We start from the raw sequence: 20,427 nt of genomic DNA on the forward strand, positions 1-20,427 counted from the left end.
AATGGTTCCTTTAAGTTGCGTATCAATTACTGAAGGCTTGTTATTTTCCTGTTTTACCCTTTTTTTATGTGGTGTCATTGTGTGTCCACCAGAGGGCAGAAGTGGCAAGGTAGATGGGAGCTCTGCTGGAGTTGTCTGCAAATTCTCATGTTATTGCTGTTTGGGTCTTTGCTGGCCTTGGTTTCCACTGATGGTGGTGTTTTTATGCATTCCACAAACATTTACTGAGCACCCACTACGGGCCACGCACCTTCAAGCTAAGTACCAATAGGGGATATAGAGATTAGTAAGATAATTTCATGGGAAACTGCAAAAAGACAATTATGATACAGGTTTTTTGGTGACAAATTCTTCATGAGAGGCCTAAGCTAGATGTCACAACAAAGAAAGCACTCAGATCCACCTGGAAGTGTCAGGGAAAGCAGTATGGGAACCCTGAATCATGAAGCATGAATAGCCTATGGTATGACATGGGTACAGAATGGTGCAAATTCTGTGTTTGGGGAGCAGTGGGAGTGGTCCCTGGGGTTGAAAGAGGTATGAAGGATATGGTGGGACCTTCAGAGACAAAGACAGACTGGAGTCAAGTCTAAGGGGGTCCTGAGTCCCAGCTTGACCATGGTCTTTAAGAACAGGGTGACAAGTGACACAGTTTAAGGAATCTCCTCTGTGGTAGTGTGAAGAGGTTAGAACCTGGTGGAAGGGAGGCCAATTAAGAAGTGACTGTGGCAGGCAGGCAGCAGAGGATGGCGCCCCTCCTGGTCAACAGTGTGGGAACTGTGGGTCAATTTGGGAGGTGCTCTATAAGCAGGTAACAGTTGGATGTGAGAGCTGAGAACAAAGAGGGAGTGGCTGGGGGAAGAAAAAGAACAATTATTTTGGGAGTGGGGACTAGAGAATAAGTTTTTGAACCTGATGAGTTTATTAAAGCCAGTGTCCAACAGACTCTGGTAAGAACTCACTGCTTGAGTGATCCTTTGAAAATCTGTTCACAGCCGCAGGGGCACAGGGGCCTTGGAAGGTATCTGGTCCACACACCTCTGCTCAGACAACTCCTCAGTCACCTGGGCTTGAGTCAGACCTGGTGAGAGTAGGCGCCCAGGCAGGCAAGGAGGCTCCTTCCCTCTGTGGACAGCTGGTAGGGAGCGTTTCTTCGTGCTGCTCGAGGTCTGTCTCAGCCAGCCCTGGTGGTCTAGTGGTTAAGACTTGGCACTCTCACCTCTGTGGCCCTGGTTCGTTTCCTGGTCAGGGAACCACACCACCCATCTGTTGGTTGTCATACTGTGGCGGCTGCATGTTGCTGTGATCTGAAAGCTATGCCACCGGTATTTCAAATACCAGCGGGGTCACCCATGGTGGACAGGTTTCAGCAGAGCTTCCAGACTAAGGCAGACTAGGAAGAAGGACCTGGCCACCCACTTCCAAAAAAACTGGCCATGAATACCCTATAAATGGCAGCAGAGCGTTGTCTGATATGGCGCCGGAAGGTGAGGGGATGGTGCAAAAAAGACCGGGCAGGGTTCTGCTCTGCCATACACAGGGTCACTAGGAGTCAGAATCGACTAGATGGCACTAACAATGAGCTCTTTCTCAGAGATCTTCACCACAGGGTCTCTGCCGTCTCCTTGTCTGAGAAGACAGTAAAATACTGGAGTCAAGGAGTCCCGCATGGCATCTGCCACCGTCACCTCAGCTGCCCCTGGTAGCAGCCTGCCCTTTCTGCTGTGCTTTAGCTTCATTTCTGCAACTGCCGCTTCCTCATTCTCCCAGATGGCCCTCTGGATTCTTGGGCATCTCTTCCTCTTCAACTTGGGATCATTTATGAATATATAAGCCAAATTCTATGTGAGCAAGAAGGAATGGGAATTCTTTTTGGTTATGTTTCCTCAGGAGCAAGGGTTCTTAACATAAGGGTCTGTGGGTAGAATTCGAAGATAGGGGAAAAAATTTTTAACTTTTTGACAACTATTTTGTAGACCTATGTGTTTTATTTTTTGCATTTGAAAATACTGTTCTGAGAAGGAGTCCATAGCACATGGAGTTAAGAAGCTCTGCTCTAGAGGGTGGGACCAAGGAAAATTGGAATGAGACCTGTAACTTGAGGCAGCTGCTAAAATTCATTGCTTTCCCTGTGACTCCTAAGTCATGGCTTCCTGTGGTCACCTTGACATCATTGCTGGCCTGGAGGAAGGGAAACTTTTCTGGGTGGAGCTCCTACTGGGACTTTGAGCTGAGGCAAGGAACCCAGACAGCTGGCCCAGAGGGGCAGTCAGGCCCACATTCCCTTGAAGGCCTTTGGAGCACCGCAGGCTCAAAACACAGCAGAATCCCCACACACGTAAAATTCTGCATGAGGCCGTATGTCAGAGTGGGAATATTATCCAGCTTAGAAATCGGCATCTTAACCTCTCTGAGCCTCAGTTCCCACCTGTAACGTGAGGCTGACCTAGCTCTGGCAGGGATGGAGGAAAGCAGTGGTTCATCTGGACTCCAGATTCTCCCACCATCCTCGACTTTTTCTTTCTGCTTTTCAGAAAAAAAGCTTGTAAATACTTTGAGCAAGGCAAGGGGACCTGCCCATTTGGAAGCAAATGCCTTTACCGCCATGCTTACCCTGATGGGCGGCTAGCAGAGCCGGAGAAACCTCGGAAACAGCTGAGTTCTGAAGGCACTGTGAGGGTAAGGACTTGGCCATCTCTAATCAGACACTTACCTATGGGCATTGCTGATAGCTGTGGCAGCAGAGATGGGTAAGCAAAAAAAAAAAAAAAAGCTCCCCAGCCTTCATGTTGCCTTTAGCAATAACCAGGCATGTTTGCTGGCTGTTTTTGCAGTTCTTTAATTCAGTGCGGCTCTGGGATTTCATTGAGAACCGAGAAAGCCAGCATGTCCCCAACACTGAAGGTGTCGACGTGACAGAGCTTGGGGACCTCTTCATGCACCTGTCCGGAGTGGAGTCGTCAGAACCCTGAAGAGTAGATGGTCGCCCCTGCATCTTAGGCTCCGCCGGCCAAGCCTTCCCCAAGTTTATGGTGTGCAGAGCTTCCTTTAATACAGCCCAAGGTGGCGTGATTTGAGTGGGGTTGTACTTTTAACCTTGGTGTCATCCACTCTCCATTATTACAGCCGTGGGAAGAGTGAAGGATATAAAATAACCTAACGAGCATATGGAATCACTACTTTTATAGTTGATAGCTTAGTTGAACGTCAAGCTCTTTGGGGGGACCAGCTAACCAGCCAGCCTGAGTTTTGACTGACTGCTTTTAAAACACCCCTGGCTCCTGTCTTTCTTGAGCTTTGACTCCCTAGAAACAGTCAACCTGCAGCTGCACTTAAAGCAGCAGATGCATTTTTCTTACCAAAGGATTCTTCAGCTGTATAAAGGATTCCTGTATCATACATTTCCCTAGTGTACTTAGTGGGTGGTCAAAAACTTGATTTATACAGAACTTTTCAAGAAGCAGTCACCTTAGCATAAAACTTTATTTAGGGCTCTTCAGTGTCCCAAATCAGAGCAGGAGTCTTGCTACCATGTGTTCAAGAAACAAAGTTAAAGTATCAACTTTTTTCCCCATAAGGGGGCCTTGTTGAAGTAGCAGGAAGTATGGGGTGGTAAAATAGAGGCATGGCCGCACATTTCTGATTTGTTGGGGCCACAACTGGAGGAAGCCTTGCACACATGCCTCGAGGGAAACACGTCCCGTCTCTCACTTGTGGGCTCGTGCCCCCAGGGTAATCGTGCTGGTGCTCAGGGCACACGTGCTGTTGTGTGCCCTCCTACCCAGGCCATCTAGTGAGCTTTGATTGGAAATTTTGGAAAAATTTTAATGGCACCCAAGAAAGTTTCTGGTTCTGACCCAGCAGAGGTCCTGAAGAGATCTGAGCACAAGTCTTCTGTCACCAGTTGTGATTTTTAAGTGAAGGAGCATAACTCTGAATCAGAACAAACTCACTCCAAGCCTGAATTACCTATTTTTATAAACAGGTGTAGATACCAAATATTTTATAAACTGCATTAAAGTGTGGGTAGAAAAAGGTCTATCTACTTTTACATGGGTTTAGAGTGCTTTTTGGGTAATTTTTATAGTTAACTGTTTGTTTGGTGAGGGTGATGAAGAGCACAGAGAAAGGCTGAATTAAATTCATTCCCAGGGGAGGCTCTGGACCTGTTTCCTGCTTCTTGAGTTCTGCTCCAGAAGGGATGAACGCATGGAGAGTTCAAGCTGTGAGCTCAGTATTACTTTAAAAGGAGGGAACGGCCATTAAACCTACATTTAATTTATTTTATTAAAATAACATAATTGAGGAACAATTGGATAACTGTGGTGTTGTCAGGCGCAATAAAAACAAAATTAAATCCCAAATCATCAAGAAAACCTGTATTCCTGGCTTCCTTGTATACATGATGTGACTGACTGTAGAGAGACAAGGCTAGCCTGGTGGCCCCGCCCCATAGGGGCAGCTCCTGGAAGACTAAATTCAGCATGATGGAAGACTGCTCCCTGAGAGGGCGGAGACTGGGAGGGGCAGGCCAAGCGCCTCTTCGGGAAAACCATCCCAATGCACTAGAGACCTCCAAGAAAAGAAAGTGTCCCCAAAGTCAAGTTCCATAGTACCAAAGCAGGCTTCTTCAGGCGGCCATGGTCTTGACAGTCCTCGGCTGTTTAGTGCATTATGTGCAAAACTACCTGTTTGTTTGGTGCTACACCACTCGCTGAAGAAAAGTCCTTCCTGTGATAAGCGTTCCTCATAGGAGCTGATTTCCAAAATCCATGTGTCCCCACATCAGGGCTGGTTTGCCTGCCCTGCTACCTTCATTTCCCCTCCGAGTGCTTTTTCCTGCCCTAAAAATACTCATTTAGCCAATAGCTGGGGCCCCAGATCATGTATTGCCATCAGCAGCCATTGGTGCATCTGGAGAAGGCTTGGCTCATGAGTGTGGGGATGCAGGGAGGGAGCAGGAGAAACCAGCATTGCGAATGGCTTCCTTCTCCCAGGGCCAGAAAGGATAGAAAAGAAGGCAACATGAAGTTAAGGCCCTGTGAGTAGTCTAGAAGGTCCTTAGCAGCAGCTTCTCTGAAGATGAGCTCTGTCCCCATAGATAGGGAGCAGAAAGGTGGTGCCTGCTGACTTCCCTTCCTCCCCTGGTGGCCTGAGTGCAGGTGTGAAGTCAGCTAGAAGACAGGCAGTCTAGGGGACGTGGTCAACGTGCAGGCATTAATATCCTCGGTGTGCGCCGCCCGATGCAGGGATGGCTCAGAAGCGCTCCGGTTGATTTTCGGTAGAGAGTGTTGGAGCAGCTCGATGGAAGATAAGATCTGAAACACGGCCAGAAAATGGTCTCATTAGCTGGGGCTTGGTGTTTCCACAGCAGCAGCTTTCAATCAGGGGCCTAAAGACACAGGCTGTTCTCCCCATCCCACCCGCAACATCTTAGGGAGAACACGAGTCCCTCCCTATTAAGAGAGGAAAAAAAAAAAAACACTTCCCTCCTTATTTCTATCATTAATTAAGAACTCCTGCTTTACTCAGTTCCAGCACCTTGAGCTAAGCCTTACCTGGGGAAAAAGAGGCCTCTCTTCCTTAACTTTCTTCACGCAGTCAGCTACAAGCCTCTTCATTGCTTTGGGGCAGTTCTTGTATAGCTTACTAAGGTCTGGGGAGGCATACCCTCGGCCCACCATGAAGATGATCTAAGGCAAAGAAAACAGTTGAGGGAATGGGTGGATGAACAACAGTGAAAGTAGCAACTTCTAACTCTCCTGCTGCTCAGACTGGCAGGAGGCCCAGGGGCTTCCACAGTGAGTTAGGTCCTTAAGCACCAGTGCACATACCTGATCTCGGTTGTTGATGTGGGAGTAAGGCAGTTCCCCTGTCATGAGCTCATAGAGTACAATGCCATAGGAATAGACATCAGACTGGAAGCTGAACGGGTTATTATCCTGCATTCGGATCACCTCTGGGGCCTAGAGGGACAAAGTGCATTTGTCACAAGCTGGGCCTCACAGACATCCAGCAGCCAGGCTGTCCCTTCCATTGGGTATGAAAGAGTCCTTTCCTCAGGCCTTTATAGCTCTTCCCCAAAGGGCTCTGACTCTTAGGTCAGGCTAAAACGAGCTCAGGAATCCTAGTCTCTGGGATCCAGCACTTCCTATCACCTAACTCCTCCAAGCTATGCTTCAGCATAGTTCTCATCACCAGCTTCTCCCAGGAAACCCAAATTTGCCCAGGTGGTCTGATGTCACTAAAGGCACCACTGAGGCGGTCTGGACTTTGGGGAAGTGGAAATGCTGTTAAGTTTGCACATAGACCTCCAGGGCACCCCTTCTGCCCTGTACCCTGCTAGTGGGAGCCACGCCTCCTCACCATCCACAGGACAGAGCCAGTGGGTTGTTCAACCTGCTGAGAACCACTCCAGCGTGACTTGACTGTTGCCAAACCAAAATCGCCAATTTTCACCGTCAGGCCTTCATGGAGGAATATATCTCAATGCTTGTTAAGGACTCTGGTTTCAAAAGAATGGTCAAGTGAATTTTGAAAAACTTCCCAAAGTTCTTATTAGCACAGCATTTCTCTGCCTCCCATCTGCCCCAGCCCTCCCCACACTGGATTCCCTAGTATTTCTGAAGTTTTACTAAGTGCTTTTGAAATGCCCCTTCTTCCAGGAGGCACGCAGGGATTGCTCAGGTTGCCAGATTATTTGGCTCGAACCAAAAACAAGCCAGTTTTCCTCCTGCTTCTCCCCATTTACACATCTAGGTACCAGGTCCCTGGCCTTGTGATCTTCCTTCCCACATAATGTAGGTGCCTTAAACCCCAAGACTCTAAGAGCACAGTCTGCCTTCTGGTGCTCCTCAGAGCTGAGCGTGGCCTGCTGATTGCTTATATTCATTCCCGCCTGCATTCGACCCTCACGTGACTAACTGAAACACACGTGAATAACAAAATGGCAAATCCCTCACTGAGCGCTGAATGCTGTCCTAAGATATTTTTCACTAGAATAGGTACCACTTGGTGACTTGAAAATCAGAACCAAACTCGCCTCATTTCTGGGTAAAGAAGTCAGGCAGTTTAAGGCCAACCTGTGATCTGCTGATGCCTACTAATTCATAGCTCCTTAAAATCTGTGGTGTCTGCTTTCAGGGCATAATGTGTTGGTCCCAAAAAACCCATCACTAAAAGGTATTCCATGCCTCAGGCATGTGCCCCAAATAGGCCATGTCCCATAATCCAACTCAACACAACTGTCGTGCCTCTCACTGGCCAAGAAGCAGAGTTCAGCTGTAATGCCACGCTCTTCACAGAGAATGACTGGGGGAGGGAGGCAGATGTAAAATTGTTACATTTTATGCCCTATAGCATGCAAAATACCTTTATTCATTCCCCTTCTATAAAAACATGTTCAGTCTTAGAAAGGGAAAGGGTTGATTCCAACAGTGACCTCTAAGGAAACCACTTCTGTACATTTAAGAAAGACAATGTTATGTAGTTAATTTTGAAAATCTTGCAACATCTGGCTTTCAGTTACTTTCTGACCAGATACACACACTGTCCACAAACTAGAAATAAACATAAATTACAAAAGCCCCATCCCCCTAAGTTAAATTGAGCAATAAATAGCATAATAAAACCAGACCTGTTTCAAGCATAACCCAAACACATATCTCAACTCTTACGGAACTCTCCAAAGTCACTTTTGCTGAGATAAAAAGTCTCTCTTCTGTTTTCCTAAATTTAGAACTGAGCAAAGAAAACCATCACCAAAGGATACTGTTGGATTTCATGTCTCTGTGGATGATGTTCTTTGCATGTAAATAGCTGTGAAAGGAAAATAAATTTATTAAAAACAGTTTGAGGGACATGGGTAGAAAGCAGCTTCAAACCACAGCTAAAAAGTAAAGCATGTGGAGGCCTGGCTCCCAGTGAGGAGTTACATTTGGGGATTGGCCCTGTGCTGGTTCAGCCTGGTCCACATCACACCTTACCTGAAGGTGAGGTCACAGCACAAATGGGGCGACACGTCTTTAAGCAATTGTATTTAAAAAGTAATTCTGACAACCCAATGTCCATCAACTGGTGAACAAATAAATAAAACGTGGCATATCCATACAATGGAATATTATTCAGCCACAGAAAGGAATGAAGTACTGAAACATGCTACCACATCGATGAACCTCTCAAAAACATTAAGTGAAAGAAGCCAGACACAAAAGACCTCATCTTATATTTTGAAAATGTTCTAACATTAGATAGTGGTAATGGTTGTACAACTCTGTGAATATACTAAAAACCCCCCAGGAATTGTACACTTTTAAGGGGTGAATTTCATATGTGAATTATATCTCAAATTTTAAAAAGTTAAGTCTGACTAGTTATTTCTTAAAATGTACAGAATGCACTAGTAATTTCTTAAAATGTACTTATGAATTTTAAAGGTAGAACATGACATTTCATATAGCACTTAGAAGCACAGCTGTAGCTTAAGCCTCTCAGACATCTGGGGGTATGAGGAATTCCTACTCCTCCACATAAGGGGTATTTCAGAGGAAAAGTTTGTAGTACTGCCCTGGGCTAGCCAAGGATGGAACATGTGCACACACATGCACACACAGACATACCTCTTTCATAGAGAAATATGTCAAGCACAGAGACCCAAAAGGGTAGCATTTAATGGAGGTGCTAAAGATGACCCTTTAAGTGTTCTCAAAAAGGAAAATAAATTATGCAAAAAGGTGACATCTGATCGAACCCTCATGTGGAAGCAGCACACTTGTCGATGGGCCACGCCTAGATATCCAATGCCTCCAGAAAGCACTGCCATGACTGTCCAAGCAGAAGGTACCAACCTGCACTATGCTGTTCTTAGGTGTCTGGCTGAATTCTGAGGGCAGTGGCTGGAACCTGAATCTGAGCCCCAAGGCGGCAGCCTCAGCTTGAGCGAGGAACCTAAATTTCTCATTCCTTCAGCCCACCCCAGAGGCTCATTTTCAACTGTGCAAAAATATCACAAAAATTAACAGACTTGACTTTTCCTAATCTTGGTTCCGATTTAGGGACAAGTTGATGCTTGGACCCCAGACCTAGTCGTCAGGTCATCTACTCACTCCATTCCCTGAGCAGTCTGCCGGGCGATGTCAATCAACTGGAACATCTGGAACTTGGTCTCCTGGACGTGCAGGTGTTTGTAGAGGCTGCTGCCCTCGCACCACTGGGTCACAATTGCCAGGTTGTCCTTTGTCATGTACCCCATGAAGAGCAGGATGTTCACGTGCCGTGTTTTGCTGAGGGGGGAGGAGAGAAAAGTCTCTGAACGAACTTTCCATTGCTGCAAAATAGGGAGATCTACTCTTCTTTCCCATTGACACTGATCCTGTGTGTTCCTGATGCCACCAGTGCTTACAATCTGGGTAGCTGGCAAAGCAAACATGCAACTGCTGATAATCCAGTTGCTGTTGTGAGCTGACGAAGGAGCCCACCTGTCGTTCACCTCAGTACTGGCCTTGTTTATAGAGAGGACATTCTCTAATCCGTGTACACACAACTCTCCCCACAGGGGTCACAAGGACCCCTCATGTGGGGAATCCATCATTATTCAACTTATTCCTACAAGTCTAAATAGTGACTCAAAGATTTGAAAGCTGAAGGTTTTGAAGTCTAGAATAAGGCAACTTGGCTATAAAAAGAGTTCTTGGAAATAAATGTGAAAATAGACCCTATTTCTCCCTACCTCAAACCAGAACCTAGAGACAGAACCTGGGCTACTGAGTGTAGTGTACCCAGAGACCTAAAGCAGTGGAAGGGGGTATGCTCATCACAGGGCCTTTGAGAAGGGCCCTTCTACCACATAAGCTGGAAGGAAACCTTCCACTCCCTTTCATTAGTAAGGGAGGATTTTCAACCACAGGACTCCACAGTTAACACTCACTAAGCACCCGTCCCAGCCACAGGCCCTCAGAGAAAGCTCTGTGCCGTGTAGCCCGCTTACTCTCTAGTTCCTGTACCACCACCCACACCCTGCCCCTACCACTCAAGGTCAGCTTTCTACTTACCGTAGGACAGCCACCTCATTCCTGAAGGCCTGGAACTGCTCTGGTGTGGGGTCGACAACCTTTAGGATCTTTACCGCAACATCTCCTGCAAATTAGTTTGCAGTCAGTGCATCAGTTGAATGATCTTACTTTGTTATTTTTCACATACCCTAGTGCTGAGGAAGGTATAGTGAATCACTTATTCAAAAATCATATCCCTACACAAATGGAATATGCAAATTTCTAAATTATTCAAGTGGTTGAAAAAATTTAAACAGTACTAAATTTAAATTTATACTACTATCCTTAAAATATCGCCCCACAGGCCTTCAACAGGCTTGGTTTAAACTATTCCTATGAAGCCTGGCATCCCCAGCAGTGAGGTCGTATGTGACAGGTCACAACCTGGGCCTGTGAAGATGACGCTGTGGTGGATATGAATGGCCCAAAAGATACTGAATACTGGGAGCCAGAAGGTTGGTGCCAGGAAGCAGGCCATTTAGCAAGCAGTTGACGTTAAACTCAGCAGCCACATTTCAAGAGACCTGAGATGGTCCTTTGTACAGAGTCACAGATGTATTGAAATTAAGCTTCTTTGCCTTCAATAGCATTCAAAAGTAATCCTAATGATTAATACTAATTGCTTACTATACCCTGGCACTGTGCGTGCTTTCATAGGCATTCTCTCCTTTAATCCTCATAGTTGCCCTATGATGTAAGTTACTGCTATCCTCACTTTACAGGCAGCAAACAGAGAAGTTCAGTCACTTGCCCAAGGTCATAGAGCCAAAAAACACAAGTGCTGGAGCCAGGATTAGAACCCCAGTCTGACTGCAATGGCTGCACTTCTAACTACAGTACTGACAACTGACTGTCAATCACTCTGAGTAAAACCAGCCTCTTGATATAATTTTAGAAACATCCAGGGATATTCTACTTTATACACGCTACCAATTGAGAAGCCACTTTCAGAAGTGATTTTATGTCATATTTATAACAGTAATTATAATCAATTACTTGAAGCCCTATTAGGACCTCAGGTTTCCATGGCAAATGAATTTACTAAAACACGGCCTTCTGAGGATCAAACAAAGTAGAGTTAGTTGAATTAGTTCAACTTGGAAGCAAATTAGTTCCTCCATCTATCGACCATGTCCCCCTGGCAGCTTCTGTTGGAGCACTCCTCATTTCATTTTAGGGGAGCACCAACTGGTAGAGAGATGGTTCTTATATTAGGTCCCAAACTGTTGCCCTGTGATCTCTGGTTTTATCATCTAAAGCTGAAGTCCCGGGCCGGCCCCGTGGCTTAGCGGTTAAGTGCGCGCGCTCCGCTGCTGGCGGTCCGGGTTCGGATCCCGGGCGCGCACCAACGCACCGCTTCTCCGGCCATGCTGAGGCCGCATCCCACATACAGCAACTAGAAGGATGTGCAACTATGACATACAACTATCTACTGGGGCTTTGGGGGAAAAAATAAATAAATAAAAAAAAAAAAAAAAAAAAAAAAAGCTGAAGTCCCCACTTAACAGCAGCCTCCAAATTAGTTCTCATCCAATTCCCTGGCACAGGTGTTTACCCAAGTCCCAGGGTTGCCTGTGAAGGTGCTGCTGACTTTGGATGAGAGAAATGCACGCTATATTCAGAGCTTCCTTCTATCTAAGAAGATGGAGCTGGTAAACCATGGAGTCCCAACCTCAAGTTCCTTATAAATGAGTAGGAAGACAAGAGTCTTTTGCATAATTGCTCATTCTGGAGCAGTTTGAGCCAAGAAAGGAGTCTGGGGGGAGAGGGTGGTATGTGCAGAGTGGGGAATAAATCTCTTTGCAGAGAGGATGTAGAAAGATTTTCTGAAGGAAATAGGATATAAGCCAAGGGAAGGATTTTACTCAACAGGAGAAGAGGCTCTTCCAGACTAGGTACACAAGGAACAAAGGTGAGGTAAGGGGGATGAGAGAAACACGAGTTGTGTTTGGGAAACTCGAGCATGCGATTTGGGCACCTACAGGATAAGAGGGAGGCCAGGGAAGAGTCTGCTGCAAGAGCCCAGGCAAGATGCAGGCATAGTGGTGACAATGGGAATAAAAGGAGGGGATGGAGGCAAGAAATCCTATGAAGGTGAACTGACCCAACATGACAGTCAACTGAGTGGCGGGGCCAGAGGACGGCAGTGCTGGTGGCACTGGGCAGGGCTTTAAAGGGACAGACTGAAGGTAGGGGTGCAGGAGGAAGGCTTGGGGAGATGTTGGATGGTCCCTCAGGAGGGGTTGCCTCTCAAGACCTTCCTAGTTCACGAGCCTAGTTTTGCAATCCCTTCTCTTTCTCATAGCTCTCCTCTGGGCATGCTCTAGTTGTCAGTGAACTCACCGTCAGTGTCACTCATCTAGGACCTGATGAGTAATGCAACCTCAAAGCTCAAAGGATTCACGGGCAGCCAAAGCCTGCTCACGTGACTCACTCTGACCCTGCAGTCAGCTGAATATCCTCCACCTCTAGCCTCTACTTTTGGGAACAGTGCACAGGCCTCATCCCTGTTAAAAGGTCATCTTTTCTTTGTCCCATCATCACAGTCTGTTCAAATCCTCTCATCTTTCTAAATCCTATTATCCAAATCTGCATACACCTCCGTTTAAGTCATCCACAATACCTGAATCTTCATGCAAGTCACTGATGGGAAGACTGAACAGGGTCAAACCAAAGGCAGAGCCCTCCGGCACCTGCAAGGACCACCTGCCAGCCAGCTCATGGTTAACGGTTACAATAACAGATAACGTGCAATTTCTTAGTGAAACCCAGGGACTATACTCTATACTACAGCACTCCTCACATTTTATGTATATATACTCTGAGGATTGCCATGATAGGGATTCAATCTGCTAGGAACAATGGGCAAACGTTACAGGAAAACAAATTTTATTTAACTCATATTAAGAAATGGTTTTCTACTGGTAGGAACTGCCCAGAGCTAGAATGAGTTCTCAGACAAGTAACGAGTGCCCATCACTCTGGTTTTCAGGCCAAGGCTGGCCAAACCTCCTGAGGGTCTTGCAGTGAGACCCCATTTCACCCAAAAGATAGCCAAAGTCTTTATGGGACCCTGGAACCCCCCACCCCCGGACCTCACTCCTATTACCCTCTCCCCTCACTCACTCTACTGAAGCCAGTCAGACCTCCCTGAGCTCCTAGAACAGGCCAGGTGAGTGGCCCACTTTGCATCTGCTGTTGCTGCTTCCCCAGGTATCCGTACCGCCTTCAGGCCTCATGCAAATGCCACTTCCTCAGAAGACAACTCCTCTACCAATCTGAAAACTGTGAGCCCGGACTGCCACTCCATACCTGCTTTCCTCCATTTTTCTCCTCAGCACTTAAAACACACTATAATACTTGACTTTTCTTGGTTATTGTCTCCACCAGAATATAAACTCCATAAGAGAAAGAATTTTTATCTGTTTTGTTCACTGCTTCATTCCTAGCCCCTAACAGAATGCTCGGTATTAGAGAATGCTCAAGAAATGAAGAAATGAATGAATTCTAAGATGTGACTGTCAGCAAGGCAAGTTATAAATTGACAAGCCATCTGTCTGAGGCTCTGGAGTGGGAAGTGGGCACAGCCTCTGGCGGGGAATACTGGCTACTTAGTTGCTTGCGGCACAGGTCAAGAATTAGTTTCTGGCAGGGAATGTCAGGACTCAGTGCCCAGCCTGCGGCCCCCAGGCCTTGCCTGGCCACAAGTCTGCAGAATTAGGTCTGGGCCCCAAACAAAGGCTGCTCTCCAACCTGCCCCCAGTAGTCCTGGGGGCCAAGTGCATCACCCCAAGTCCACCTCTCTAGCACTCTGTGCAACTTGTGTTCAGTAACACTGCTTATTGCTAATCTCTCCTTTCAAACCTGTTTCTCAGATGAGTATAAAATTGTATAGTAATATTTTTTCTTTTCCTTCTGGAATTATCCAAATACCCTTATAGCTGGCAATCTTACAACATGTAAAGATGGTACATGAAGTAATTATTTATCAAACCAGAACTTCTTACTTTCCCTTAATAGTAAAGTCAGAGGCAAATGTAATACAAACAAGTTAAGACACGTTCCTATTGGTTATCATTTTTTTAATAAGATATTGAGTTGGTATCATCTTCATCCACCACTGAAGAAGGAAGAGCTATTATCACTTGGTGAATTTGGAATGTTTTTACCTTTTTAAACACCAATTCATTTCCTTGTTTTAACCATCTGGGATTGTCTAAAACTTAGTATACACACCCCTGCTTTCCAGAACAGAACAGGATGAACACCATTCCTGCTCCTCTTATTGAGTTAGTCAAACTTACAAACCTCAGCCTTAGGTTTATGTGATGGGGCTCCCAGGACATGGGTTATACCAGGCTGTTGGCCTCTCGGGACCTCAGTTTTCTTGCATGCAAAATCTCTAAGGTGCTTTCCAGCTTTAAGTTTCTAGAATCCATGCTCCCCTCATAGCAGTAGACTGTTACTCACTTAAGGGGCTTACAGCATGTCCCAGGGGCACATTGTATTTAATCAATTTATAAGAGACCCTGACATTTGACTATAGGGCTCAACTTTTGTTCACCAATTCCTAATTATTCTGGAACTTTAATCATTACCAATTACAGCATCATTGAGTCTAAAAAGAATGCTATGAAACTTCACTGAGATATTATTAAGTTCAATCTTCAGATGTAATCAGGTATCCCTGGAGAGTGCTGCTGTGAGCCGTGGAGCATAATGAATCTTATCCCTCTCTGGACTGAAACTCCACCTCATCCCAAGCCTCACAATAAAGGGAGGGCCCAGAACTTACCATGCCATTTGCCCTTATAAACAGTTCCAAAGGAGCCTGACCCAATCCGAGTGGAGAGCATCACTTCACTGGCTTCTATTTCCCAGTAATAGCTTGAATCTCTCTGTCCACGAGGCCTCTGAAACAAGCAGAGATCATTAATATCCTCCATGGAACGGTAAAGGTCTGTTTAGCGAGGGTGTCAAGGAAAAGATCAACTCCATCCATTCCCATATCTTTCAAAGACAGAGATATTAACTGTAATTCCAATTTTTGTCTTTTGATAAAACACCATTTTAATTGTACTCTGCCTTACAACTAACAGGTTTTCCAATGTAAGCATGCCAAAAATGGCAATGACATTTATAACATATTCATTAACTATTTTTTATTAGAAACCCTCCCCACCAAATTAAAAATATTCTCATTTATGACTAGGTTTTTCTTACTGAACCCTAATCTGCAGAAAGTACTGTTAGCCCTACTCACAATTTTGTTTTTCTCCTGGGTTCCGGATCCTGGTGCCCGCTCTCTCTGTGCCGGCACAGGGGTTTTAGGCTGTGACCAGCCCGTTGGGCTCAGATTGTTGGGGCTGCTGGACAAGGCTGAAGGTGAGGCTTAACAGACAAGACAAACAGAATCCACACATGGATAAGCCAACAGAAGATACATAGCATAAAGAGAAAAGCCTATCACTATGTGCTAAATGGCTCTGGACAAGTACCTGATTCACTGTGACTTCGAATTGCATCCTGCAACAGAAAAGGAAAGCTGGTCAGTTTACACACTAGAAAAGATCTTCTCTTGGGGAGGGAAAGGGGAGGAGGAAGATTTGCAGGAACAAAGTAGATTATAAAACCTCTAAAATACAAAAAGTCTAATTACATACTCTAACTTTCCTTTGATTAAATTTGCCAAATGTCAGCAGTCAATATCTCCAAGACTGTTATCATCAAATATTAGGAGCACTGATGTTAACTCTTTATATACAATGGAAACCACATTCTTTTTCTCAGAAGAAAGCAATGCACACAGCAAACTCATACTCTTTAAGGAAGGCTAGCAAAGTTACTATCAGCTGAGATCTTTCCAATGACTGGGGATCTTGCTCCATTGAGGCTCAAAAAAAATTGGAGATTCTGTGGCAAGCTCACTCATACTCCTCTAGGAGTTTAGGGCACACTAACCAGAAGGTGAATTTGATAAGGGTAAGTACCATGACTCCACACTTTATCCGAGCCTAAAATCATGGAAAGCTGGAAGGACCATAAATCTCCTAGTCCAAAACCTCCATTTTACATATAAGAAAACACATTTGAACAAGTGACGAGACTTGGCCAAGGTCACACAGCCAGTAGGTGGCAGAAATAGAACCAGAAACCACCACCCATGGATCTCAGCCCTGAGCTCATTCACCACAAAATGTTCCTCAGACCTTATGGGTAAGCTCTGATATTAGTTACATTCTACTTAGGTGAGAAGTCAAAGGCTACCTTTAGCATTTATTAGAAACTGTTTGGGTGGAATAGTTTAAATCACAGGGCCCTGCATGAGACCTACATCCTCTTTTTACAAATCCTCACTGGAGTATGTAAAATAATAATATAAAACCACTTGGCCCCTATAACTTCAAAAAGGATATTTTTCTGGGAAGGTCTACTTTCTTTATGCAACCATAGTAAAAACAAAATGCTTTTTTCACAGAACTATTATTGGATGCTCCCACTCCATGACATCTTCACAAGATAAAAAGAATCATAAACCAAGCTGCCCCTTGCCCTCCTTTGGCAACCTCACCCAAGCATCTTCAGAGTTTACCAATAAAGCCTGGTTCTAGGGTTCCCAAACCTGGCCAGTCTTCAGAATCACCAGGAGAGGTGTTTAAGAATACAGATTCTCCACCCTTCTGCCCCCCACTAGTATTAAGCATGCCTGGGAGGGAAGGTGGGAAGCCCAGGAATCTGTATGTTTTTAAGTACGTCAGGATGACTGCCAGGTGGGCAAAACTTTGGCCAAAAATAATCTGAATTTCAACAGAATATTCAGTAGCTGTAGCTTTATTATCCAACTAATCCATTCTTTGTTTTTAGGCAAAGCACGGCACAATGTATTTTTATTGACCAGAATTACATTCCCAGGCACTAGGATTTTTTTCTTAATGTCACAGTAATTTTCTTCCCTGTATCCATTATATATCTCATATTTGCTGTGCTAATTTCTACAGTTGGATTGAGTTATTCTTAAAAGGAACTTTTTAATCATCTTGGAATCTAAATATTATTTAAAGAAAATTACAAATGGTTTAAACAAAGCAAGAACGTGTACTTTAAAAATGCTGAATCATATGTGATAAAAAAAAAAACAGGAATCAAAATTTGCTCTGCCTCTAAAGTACAGAGAGGATTAAGCACAACAGTAGTGCTAGTTATTATATAATAAAAATTAAAGAATTTTCATTTTTAATGTTCCCTCTAAGTACTGGAGTGTTTACACAGGAACTAATCACATAATAGAAGAAAAGTAACTGGTATGTTATTGTATTATTATCAGGGCTAACCATAAAACAGAAATACAATTCATAGCTTGCATACACATGACCTCCTCACAATAATCTTGTGATATTCAACGTGCCCCCCAAGTGACTAGTTTAGGCCCCACATTCAGAAGCCAACTTTTTGTTGAGTTTCTGCCGCCTCTGATTGGTAGGACAAGTATGTCGAAAGTGATCTGAGGTTTGAGTGAGGTAAACTGTGCCTGAGGTGGCAGGGTCCATGAGGTTTTTCAAAGAACAATTCATGATGTAGAGAGAGCACAGCTACCTCGGATAAGATTTTAACAAAGGATTTTCAGGGCATATCAACCAAACTGACACATTTGGTTTCTAAATGGGGTATAAAGAGAATAGTGATGCTGTGAGCACCAACTAAATAAATCTAGCATTAGTCTTTGGCTGGAATTGATTTTTAAAAATTTTAGTGCCCGTGGCCTTAAAATCTCACTTGAGAAACTTATTTCACCTATCAGCAATACCACATACCAGTAATTTTTTTACTCCTATATACTCTATTGCCAAAAATGAAAACAAGTCTGACAAGAAATATTAAATTTAATTTAGTGATTGTTTCATTTTTGATAGTCTACGGTCTGACAGTCTTAGCAATCCTGTTAATTTACAAGAAAGCAAAGGCACGAAGAAGAATACCTACTCTTTCCCTCAAACAAAATCGTCTGGACCACGCCCTGGGAGAAGCATTCAGGCTGTTACTCTAGTCCAAAGCAATGAGAAATAAAGAAGAATAAAGAACAAAGGAAGTATTTTAACTGTATTCAGTTGTTATTAAAGATGAACTAGAAAAGCAAACCAAACAAATAGAACATACCAAAAAGCCAAGAAAAGAAAAAGCAGTTTGAAAACACTAGCTTTGGGCACTTTTACATCTCCCTAAATATCTGCTTATTAAAATCCTATGACTCTACCCTTTTATTTCTAAATAAAATCATTTAAAGTCTTTCAGAGAGTTTGTAGTTCTCCATCACTATTATTTTCTTTCCCACACCAAAATAAAACTACTCTTTATGTATGTTATTCACTAGCTCACTAAAATCCTATTCAAATCTGACATTGAAAGAATGAGTTCAAACGTTAACATTTCTTCAGGAAACGTTAGTTCTTCACTAGAATGATATACCAACCAACCAGATTATTCAACCAGTCTAAAGATGCAGTGAATAAAAAAGAAACTCAAAAAGTACAGGCACCCGAGAAAGTGCTGCAACATTCCTTATCAGGTTTGAAACCCAAAACTCTCTGACACAACAGTCAATCCCACCTGAATAACGGAGTAATACTCATCACCACCCCCGAGGGGCCCTATTACCTCAATCATCCTGCTGTCCACAGGCAGCGTGGTGCTGACCATGTGGACATTAGGTGTGGATGTCGACCTCTGCCTCTGGGAGAGGGAACCTTCAGAGGAGGGGCTGGAGGTGTTGAATGTGAAGGCATGGGGTGTGGAGTATCTGTGCTGGGAACTAGGCAAGGAAGAGAAAGAAAATTCCATGACTGACACTCAGGCCTCCCCATGATAAAGTCTTTCAACCAACTACTGCATTAAGATACTCAGGGGCAAACTCTACTTGTACTACAATCTTTGACAAAATGTTCCTTTCTTTCAATAGGCACCATTTAAAAATTTTCTTCTAGGCCAGCCCCAGTGGCCTAGTGGTTAAGTTTGGCAGGCTCCACTTCGGCGGCCTGGGTTCAGTTCCTGGGCACGGACCTACATTACTCGTCTATCAGTGGCCATGCTGTGATGGCAGCTCACATACAAAACAGAAGCAGACTGGCAACAGACGTTAACTCAGGGAGAATCTTCCTCAGCAAAAATAGGAAGATTGGCAACAGATGTTAGCTCAGGGGCGACTCTTCCTCAGCTAAAAAAAAAAAAAAAAAAAAAAAAAATCTTCTGTCTAGGTGCTTTTGCATGCAAATTTTTGAAAAGGAAATAATATATGTGCTTAGAATTCAAATGAAATGAACAATACATAAGTTTTCTTTTTAATAAATCATCTTTACAGAACACTCCGAATTCTTAGACTATCTTTGGCAAAGAACAGATTAGCATTTACTAACCACACTACCACCCAGTAAACTAGTTGGAACCTGCCCAGTTTAAAATTTAGAGGGGGCTGGCCTGCTGGTGCAAGCGGTTAAGTGTGCACGCTCCGCTGCGGTGGCCCGGATTCACCGGTTCGGATCACAGGCGCGCACCGACGCACAGCTTGTCAGGCCATGCTGTGGCGGCGTCCCATATAAAGTAGAGGAAGATGGGCACGAATGTTAGCCCAGGGCCAATCTTCCTCAACAAAAAGAGGAAGATTGGCATCGGATGTTAGCTCAAGGCTGCGGATGTTAGCTCAAGGCTGATCTTCCTCACAATAAATAAATAAATAAATAAATAAATAAAAATTTAGAGACTAAATAGAGAACTCTAAGCAAGATATTTTAACAGATGGTTGGACCTGCTGAGCATGTCTGCAAAACGGCCAGCATTTATCCCCTGTGCATCCTCTCCCCCCATAACCCACTCACGAAGTCAATTAATGTGAACTCAGTTTTTAGGTTGCAATACCAACTGAAATTAACCACTGGCCTCTCTCAGCCAACCCCACTCCACCACCAAGCAAACTGGGAACAGGCATTAAGTATAACATTTTCATTATAAGCTCTAAAGATTACTTTGAGTTTTGTTCAGATTCAACTAACACCATGCATGAATTCAAGGGGTAGAGGCGAGTCGTTCTAAGACAAATTGCTCTACTGCCTTGAAAAATTGCCTTCTCAGGTAATTCAATGTTTATGCCTTCAGAGGCCTAGTTTCTTCTATGAAACCTTCAGAAGCAAGTACAGTTTTTTGGTCAGACTTGCTTTTCAAATCATCAAGGAAATAAAATCATACACAAATATATATCCAGATATCATTTCAATACAAATTCCCTGTTCTGAGATATGCTGCTTTCCATGCTAGTTTTACAAAGGCCATTAGATATTATACAATTACATATACATTAAAGTCAGATATTTTGGACAAAGATGTAGATTTT

At 44.2% G+C, this 20,427-nt stretch overlaps 2 protein-coding genes across 9 annotated transcripts in view; one reads left to right on the top strand and one right to left on the bottom strand.

The window, feature by feature from the left end:
• Window positions 1-3,072, top strand: part of MKRN2 (makorin ring finger protein 2) — a 35,179-nt gene extending 32,107 nt beyond the window's left edge. For both annotated transcript variants that reach the window (XM_058565374.1, XM_058565368.1), the window contains exons 7-8: window positions 2,535-2,679; window positions 2,835-3,072. In XM_058565374.1, coding sequence (XP_058421357.1) covers window positions 2,535-2,679; window positions 2,835-2,972 — 283 coding nt within the window. In that variant the 3' untranslated portion in view covers window positions 2,973-3,072. The remainder of the gene's footprint in view (window positions 1-2,534; window positions 2,680-2,834) is intronic.
• A 1,197-nt stretch (window positions 3,073-4,269) lies between these two features.
• RAF1 (Raf-1 proto-oncogene, serine/threonine kinase) overlaps window positions 4,270-20,427 on the bottom strand; it is a 72,299-nt gene continuing 56,141 nt past the window's right edge. For 5 of the 7 annotated variants that reach the window (XM_058565414.1, XM_058565396.1, XM_058565398.1 and 2 more), the window contains 12 exons: window positions 18,702-18,855; window positions 18,030-18,089; window positions 15,548-15,575; window positions 15,313-15,440; window positions 14,845-14,962; window positions 10,050-10,134; window positions 9,105-9,281; window positions 7,772-7,818; window positions 6,367-6,485; window positions 5,835-5,966; window positions 5,559-5,693; window positions 4,270-5,318 (listed from right to left, as the gene is read on the bottom strand). In XM_058565414.1, coding sequence (XP_058421397.1) covers window positions 5,175-5,318; window positions 5,559-5,693; window positions 5,835-5,966; window positions 6,367-6,485; window positions 7,772-7,818; window positions 9,105-9,281; window positions 10,050-10,134; window positions 14,845-14,962; window positions 15,313-15,440; window positions 15,548-15,575; window positions 18,030-18,089; window positions 18,702-18,855 — 1,327 coding nt within the window. In that variant the 3' untranslated portion in view covers window positions 4,270-5,174. The remainder of the gene's footprint in view (window positions 5,319-5,558; window positions 5,694-5,834; window positions 5,967-6,366; window positions 6,486-7,771; window positions 7,819-9,104; window positions 9,282-10,049; window positions 10,135-14,844; window positions 14,963-15,312; window positions 15,441-15,547; window positions 15,576-18,029; window positions 18,090-18,701; window positions 18,856-20,427) is intronic. The other 2 variants (XM_058565404.1, XM_058565430.1) reach the window with 1 other exon arrangement.

Source organism: Diceros bicornis, chromosome 2 (genome assembly GCF_020826845.1).
Source record: "Diceros bicornis minor isolate mBicDic1 chromosome 2, mDicBic1.mat.cur, whole genome shotgun sequence".
Classification (NCBI taxonomy): domain Eukaryota; kingdom Metazoa; phylum Chordata; class Mammalia; order Perissodactyla; family Rhinocerotidae; genus Diceros; species Diceros bicornis.